Source organism: Phalacrocorax carbo, chromosome 9 (assembly GCF_963921805.1).
Source record: "Phalacrocorax carbo chromosome 9, bPhaCar2.1, whole genome shotgun sequence".
NCBI lineage: Eukaryota > Metazoa > Chordata > Aves > Suliformes > Phalacrocoracidae > Phalacrocorax > Phalacrocorax carbo.
The window spans coordinates 32,098,113-32,105,489 of NC_087521.1; the positions used below are offsets into that span (position 1 = coordinate 32,098,113).

General features: G+C 59.6%; 1 protein-coding gene across 1 annotated transcript; it reads right to left on the reverse strand.

The window, feature by feature from the left end:
• Positions 1–4,489: 4,489 nt before the first annotated feature.
• SIX6 (SIX homeobox 6) lies at positions 4,490–6,731 on the reverse strand. The gene is made up of 2 exons (XM_064459998.1): positions 6,160–6,731; positions 4,490–5,017 (listed from the first exon to the last, which is right to left on the reverse strand). Exons 1-2 carry the CDS (start codon positions 6,729–6,731, stop codon positions 4,849–4,851), a joined length of 741 nt encoding a protein of 246 aa, XP_064316068.1. The 3' UTR covers positions 4,490–4,848.
• Between the last annotated feature and the right edge of the window lie 646 nt (positions 6,732–7,377).

The window sequence follows — 7,377 nt, forward strand, 5'->3', positions numbered from 1 at the left end:
GGAGAGCACTGAGGGATTGGTGTAATTTTTAGGCTTTCTGGGACAGAAATTGTGGAAGGTGTGGTGAGGGCTGATGCCCCAGGGCTGACACCAGCAGGATGGAGTAGCACCAGGTACTGCTCTGCTAAGTATAAGGAAGGAACTAATGAAGTGTGTAGGGCTCTGGGGCCGTGGTGCCACTTCCCCACCTCTGAGAAAAGCCAGAGAGGACAAATATGTGAACCTGCTTTGTTTTCATAAGGTTGGAAGTCGGAAACTTTCCTGAAACAGTATTTCTTGCAGGAAAGGTGTGTGCCAGAGAGGTCCATGTCACAGGTCAGAAGGCAGCAGGGTTAAAATGGGCTCTCCAGGAAGTTTCTACATTTTGGGGGGGTCTTAGACTGAATATAACAAGGGATGAAGGGAGGGGAGCAATTTCCTGGCCTTTTGCTGGGGGTCTTGCAGCCTGTCCTGAAATAAAAGGGAACAGAAATCCAAGGGCTTTATCCATCACCCTGATGCTGAGAATAAATGCCGACAGAGTGCAAAGTGCTGTATCCCTCGGGGGATCTAGGATGACATGTTCCTTCCCTTGATTCCCAGCTAGGTCTCGCCCTCCAGGCCCCCCTTGGGGGACACACACCAAGGTCAGCCCAGGGTTCAGGCTCCGTTGTAGGTGCTGGGGCTGCAGGCCCTGAGGGGACAGGGGAGAGAACAGGCCAAAGTTTGGCAGCTTCTGCACCCCACGATGCCCTTTCCCTTTGGCCTCCCACACCTCCACCCTCCCCTCCAGCAAATACATTTGGATCTTCTCCTGGAAAAGAAAGAAATAACATGAATATAAAAAATCCATTGCCCAGCATTGCTGGGAGGCGGGTCCAGATATCGCTGGGGAGTATTACGCTCTCTCTCTCATGGTATTACCCCTGCATCGGCCAGGGGTAACTGGATCTGTGATAGAGTCTGATCCTCCCAAGCCTTTAATTGGATGCGTGAAAGGTCCAAAATGCAGTTCACGCTTCCCCCAGCCATGAGATGCACCGTCTTCTTGTCACACAAGGGCACTTCCCAGTGAACCCAGCCTCTTTTCTAACCTCTGCTACCAGCCAGCTCCCAAGCCAGCAAGCCAGAGCAGGCCCTTCATAAGGGAGCCCTCCCAGACAAGCGGGGTGCTGCTGGTGGTGAAATATTTAATAGCTTTCCAGACACCCACCCTTTTTTTCTGTTCTGCAAAGAAAATGTTGCAGGTAGACGACGGGCAAAAGGTGGTGGCAGAACAATTACTGAACAGTCTCTCCCTTCTGTGGGATCAGGCTATGGGGATGAGGCTGGGATGAGCGTTCCACAAGGCTTGTGCAAACTGGAGCGCGAAGATTGGCGTGTGGGGAGCACCCGCGTGTGCCAGGCAGCAGCTGGGGCAGCGCTCCCGGCCTCAAAAGGCCGGTGTGGCTTTTCCAAGGCCCCTGCATCACCCAGCCCTCCCTCCATGCCGGTTTCCACCGCAAACAGCAGCAGCCCTCCTCTGCAGCACCAGGGCTGGGACAATGCACCCCGGATAAGTGGGCCTTCTGTCCCCAGCTGCACCGGGGCCAGGCTTTCCCCAACCTGCAAGCCTTTTGCTTTTTTTTTTTTTTTTTCTCTCTCTTGCAAAATCAATTTGCGGACAGCTCACTCATTTTTCCCCCTTGCAAACTTATTAGCTATTCAGCCCCGGCGAGCACTCGTAAGCATCCTTTGTCCCAGGGAGGGCTGGAGACCCCTTCATTAGCAGTGATTACTCTGAGCAGTTTGACAGCCTCCCAGCCCGCTTACAAGACTTTCCCATTCAGCCCTGCCCGGGGCTGCCCCGCTTCTCAAAAGAAACGGAAATATTCAAACATTTCTCCCCCCCTCCTTCCCCAGCTGAATAGAGGAAAAGCTGTTTCGCTTCCCCGCCCTCCCCATTCACTTCACTTTTGATACAATATTTTCCTTCTTTGTTAAACCGGAGAGAGAAGGGTCAAGGCAGACTTTTTAGCGACCCTTTCCCGAGCGTTTTGTTTAATGTAAATACAAGCTTCCCCCACCCCCGATTATTATTATTATTATTATTTTTAAAACAGCCGAAGGCGCGAGAGGGCGACGGCTTGGGCTGATCTTTAGGGGAAAAAAATGCTGAAAAAGCCAGGTGAAGGGCATTCCTTTCAATGCGGGAAGGGAAAGGGCAAAAAGGGGGGAGAAAGGGGGGAAAAAATAGGAGGTTTTTTTCTCCGTGGGTCTTACCGGTAGAGGCAAAGGCGGCAGCGCAGCCCGAGCCCGGCGCCTGCGGAGCCGCGGGGTGCAGATGCGGGGCTGGGGGATGCTCAGCTCACCTGAGCCCCCAGCCCGGGCGAGCCCAGGGAGCGGGGCGGCTCCCCTCGGGGCGCCTCCGGCTCCGCTCCCCTCCCCGGGCCCTCCGTGGGCAGAGGCTCATTCGTGCCCTTGCTGCGGCCGCGGGAGGGTCCCTCCACAGCCCGCCCGGGATAACCAGCGCCCTTGGTACCACTTGAACCCTTTGTCGGAATATATAATATCCACGCTGCTGCCTATTGTCCAAATTCCAGCTTTTTTAGTTAGAGAGAAATCCCACGTTATCGGAGCGTACGTGAACAGAATTATCCCCCTCTTTATACCTTTTCGAAAGCTTTAATTGCCCACGATAAGCGCCAGCTATTCTGCCCGCAGAAGCCAAGGCAGAAATTGCAATCCGCTTCACCCATTCCCGGGGAAGGAAAGAAACAGCGCGGTGTGTTATAGCCGATTCCGTTTTGAAGGCGCAAATCGCTTTTGCTCCCCTAAAAAACCCTGGTGGGTGGGAAGCGCTGCCCGCCAGCGAACCCCAAACCAGCCCCAAATGCAAGGCGAAAGCCCACCTCGTGCCTGGTTTCGGGCAGCAGCGCCGGGCTCCTCTTGCACGGCTCTGCTGGGGACAAACCCTGTTGGGTTTGAGAGGCAACAAACCTGGCTCAGGTTGGAGTGCAAGGCGAGCTCCGGCCCCTCCCGCAGATGGGTGCCCCCCAAAAAGCGGCTGGAGACCCCCGCTCCCCGGCCTTGCCCTCCCGCACTCGCAGAACACGGCTCGTTTGCCTGCCCCGACAGCCCGAATCCCACCCCGCCAGGGAAGTAGTTGTTTGTAAATGGACTTTAAAAATACCCGCTACCTGCCCCGTCCTGGGTGGGTCTGTAGGGAAAAGCGAGGCACATGAAGCGGGGATGAAGGGCGGATTTAGTCACCGGCGCTGCCAACGTTTTTCAAGCTTTGAACGCAAATTTAAGGAAGGGGGAAAGCCGCTGCCGAGAGGGGAATCGGCCTCCCGAGTCAGCACGGCTGAATTATTCTATCAGGGAGCCGAAATGGCCACTGTGACACCAACCCCCCCATCCCCCTGGTCGCCCCCCTGCCCTGGCAGGGGGCTGGAGCCGGGCCGGGGGTCCCGCCGCCCCCGCCGCAAGGCTTCGCCTGCCCGACACACCGAGCCGAGCAATCAGCTTACCGGGCAGGCATCCCTCTGAGGACACGGGAGTAAACGCGATGAGACCCAGCAGACAAAAAAAGCACAGCTCAGGCGATTTAAAGATCAATGTCAAATTGTATAATATAAAATCCTTCTGCTGGGGGAAAAAAAGCTTAGCGCGCTCCCGAGCCCCGGCGGTTTGGTTTCCTCCAGCAAAACCGCCGCAAAACAAAGCGAGGGAGACGGATGGTGGGGACAGCCCCGGCCCGTCGCAGGGGCCGGCATTTGGGGGTCATTTCGCCCCCGATCCGGCCCTTCCCGGACACGGAGGGCTGTTAATTCCCCATCTCCTCCTTGCATTTGCCAGGTGAGGGAGGAAGCTTGGTTCCCCCGGCTGGGCTGTCCCCAGCCATTTCTCTCCCTGGTTTTATTTTTATTCTTTCCTTTTTCCTCGTCCCTGTCCGAAAATTCGCCGCCGATAATCTCAAAAGCCTCAGCCCTTCAGAGAGGAGAAGCTGCGGCGATGCCGCCTCCTTCTCTTCCCCGGGCACCCGCAGCCTCCGCCAACCCCCGGCCCGCTCGTCCTGGCTCCCCCCCGGCCCCCCCCGACCCCCCCCGGCTCCCTGCCTTGCAAAGACATCACCCCCGGTCCCGGGAACCCGGCTATTTCTGTGATTGCCGAGTCGATGCTGAAATACCCGTGGCCTCGGAGATCTGTTCTGCGTAAACTGGCAGGCTTGAGACCGACACCGTCATTTGAAAGCAGATGCGAGGATCGTTCACCAAATATTTTATTATGGTTTTAGGCTGCTTCATACAGTTTCGTCCTGCACATGCTCTACAAGTCACCTGTGCACATAGAGAACAAGCCAAAAATAATAATAATTAATAATAATAATAATAGAAAAAATCTACCATAGCAATCCCTTAAATAAGTAAATAAACATTATATATATATATTTATAAAAACCCTTTAAAGTAAAGCAAAACCCAACCAAAAGAACAGCGTCTTTTCAACATGAACCACCCCCGCGGGATAAGGGCAGGCGCTCAGACATTTTGCAACTTGGCATTCGGGGGTTTTTTGTTGTGGGTTTTTTTTTTTTTTGTTAACGTTTTGTGGGCTTTCTTTAAATTTTTTTTTTTTAGGCATCGATTCTGCAAATCCTTCGAAATAAAGGCGACAACGATTTTCATCACGTTTTTCAATGCAGTCTGCGGCGGGGCTGGCGGGGAGGCGCGGGCGGGCGGCGTGTGGCGAGGGGCGCCCGGTACCCCGGCGTTTGGCGACCGCGGCCGGGCTATTGCAAGCCCCGCTGCTCCGGCCGTGTCGGCAGGCGGGCGGGCACCGGCCAGCTGCACCCCCCGCTCCCGCCGGTTTGTCACGGCGGTGGTGTCAGATGTCACATTCACTGTCGCTGGATGTGATGGAGATGGCGGAGGTGGCGGCTTTGCTGGAGAGGCTGGCTGCGGGGCTGGAGGCGGCCCCCACCGCCTCCCCGCCGCTCTCCTCCTCCGCTTGCAGCGAGCGCACCGAGCCCTGCGTTAGGACCTGCTGCTGTAGCCTGCAAGGAACCGGCACACACAGCATCACCGCCCGCACCCGCCGGCAGACCCCCGCTTCCCCTCTCACCTCCCCCCCCAAGCACCCCCCCCGACCGGCACTCCCAACTCCAGCTCGCACCAGTTATCCCAGTCTGGTCGTTCTACCTGAAAGACTGGGTGCCCACCCCGGTGCACGCTGGGGGGTGGCTGTCTGTCCGTCCCGTCCCCCCGCAGCCTGTCCCCCAAACCGGGACTCATCCGAAGGGTCAGCCTTTCCCTGCAGCACCGCCCGGGCCGGGGTCTCCCCAAAAAAGCAGGCCTTGCACCTTCCCGCTCAGCCGATGAAACGGGCTGGGGGTGACAGCACCCATGTCCCCCAAGTGCGGCCACCCAGCTGTGCCCAGTGGGGACCCCCCGAGACAGGAGATAACGGGGGGGCTCCGCGCCCTTCCCCGTTCCGCGGGGCGCCTGCTTGTGCCGCCAGTGTCGGGGTAACACCGCGCACGTACAGCCGCGATCTTGTTCTTTAAAACAAAAATTTAAAAAAAGAGAGAAGAGAAGATAAATAAGAAAAATCACCCTAAGAAACGTCCCTCGTGGGCGCCGGCGGAGTTTTGGGGCGAGGCGGCCCCCTGCGAACGAGCAGGGCCCGCAGAGGGGCAGCGCCGGCTCTGCTCCGGACGGACGTATAGGAAATAGATTTCTATACGTCCGGGTAAAACTTTGGCGGCGGGTTTCTCTCCATTTAGCCGCTGAATACGGCCCCTCCTGCCGACGGGGTCACGGCAGCATCGCCACCGCCGTGCCCGGGGGGTCTCCCTCCCTCTCCCCCGCCCCGCTCCCCAAAGAGCGGCCGAGGGGGAGCCCGGGCGGGGACACCCCACCCCCCAGATAAACAAACAAATAAAACCAAACAAATAAACAGCTTAAGGGTTTTCCCGCTGCTCCTACTTTATCTCGCTGCTTTTCCCGGGGAGAAATCCCCCGGGCTCGTTTCCCGGTCCCCCGAGGGGAGCCTCGCCGCAGCCCCGCACCGCCGCCCCCCGCCCCCAGCCCCAGCCCTGGCCCCGGCGGGCGGGGGCCGAAGCCTCCCTGAGCGGGTCGGAAGGAGGGGGGGGGGGGGGGGCGGGCCTGAGCCCCGACGGGACGGGCAGCACCTTACCTGTTCTTAGCGGCTGCTGCCCTGTCCCTTTGCCTGCGGTTTTTGAACCAGTTGCCCACTTGCGTGGGGGTAAGTCCCGTGGCCTGAGCCAGTTCCCGCTTTTTGCTGGGGTTGGGGTAAGGGTCCTGCAGGTACCACTCCCGCAGCAAATGCCTCGTCCGCTCCTTGAAGCAATGTGTCTTCTGCTCGCCGTCCCAGATGGTGCGGGGCAGCGGGAACTTCTTCCTCACCCGGTACTTGTCCACCGGTCCCAGGGGTCGGCCCCGCAGCTTCTCCGCCTCCTGGTAATGCGCTTCCAGCCAGAGGGCTTGCAGCTTGGCGTGGGACTCCTTGGTGAACTTGTGGTTCTCCAGGATGTGGTAGAGCTCCCGGTAGTTCCCCGTGTGGAAGGCCACGATGGCCCGGGCTCTGAGCACCGACTCGTTCTTGTTCAGGGCCTCGCAGGCCGCGGGGGCCACGGGCAGGGACCAGAGGAAGCGCCCCAGGCGCTCGATGTCCCCGCTCTCCTCCAGGGTCTCGCATACCCCGGCCACTTGCTGCGGGCTGAAATTGAGGATGGGCAGCTGGAACATGGAGGCGGCGCCGGGCTCCGCTCCGCGCTCCGCGCACCCCCGGCGATGCCCCGGGCAGCGGCCCCCGCGGCCGCCCCTCGCTCCGCTTCTGCCTCCTCCGGTACCGGCGGGGATGCGGCGGGAGGGACGGCGGAGGGCGGAGAGGCGATGGGGAGCGGTCGGCGGCTCCGGCGACTGGGGGCGGTGGGCAGGGGCGAGGAGGAGGAGGATGGAGCGGGGGGGGGGAGGGGGGACGGGCGTGGGGGAGAGGGAGGGAAGGGGGAAAAAAAAGAAAAAAGGGGGGGAAGAAGAAAAAAAGGGGGGGAGGAAAAAGGGGGGGAGGAAGAAATAAAAAAAAAAAAAAAGGAAAAAGAAAAGGCGCAAGCCCAGCTCCGCGCCGCCGCCGCGCTGCTGCGGGAGCGGCTGATTTGCTGCCGGGCTCGGCAGATTGGCTCCCGGGTTTCCATGGCGGGGCTGCCACTCACTGTCAGCCGCTGCCAATCACGGCGGAAGGCCCCGCGCCGCCGGCCGGCAGCGCCTCCCCCCGCCCCGGCTCCCCGCCCCGGCTCCCCGGGGCTTCCCGGGGCTCCCCGGCCCGGGCCGATCCCTCCGCTGCGGCCGGGGGCAGGGGCAGAGCAGCCCCCCCCCGGCCCCGGGAGCGGCAGGC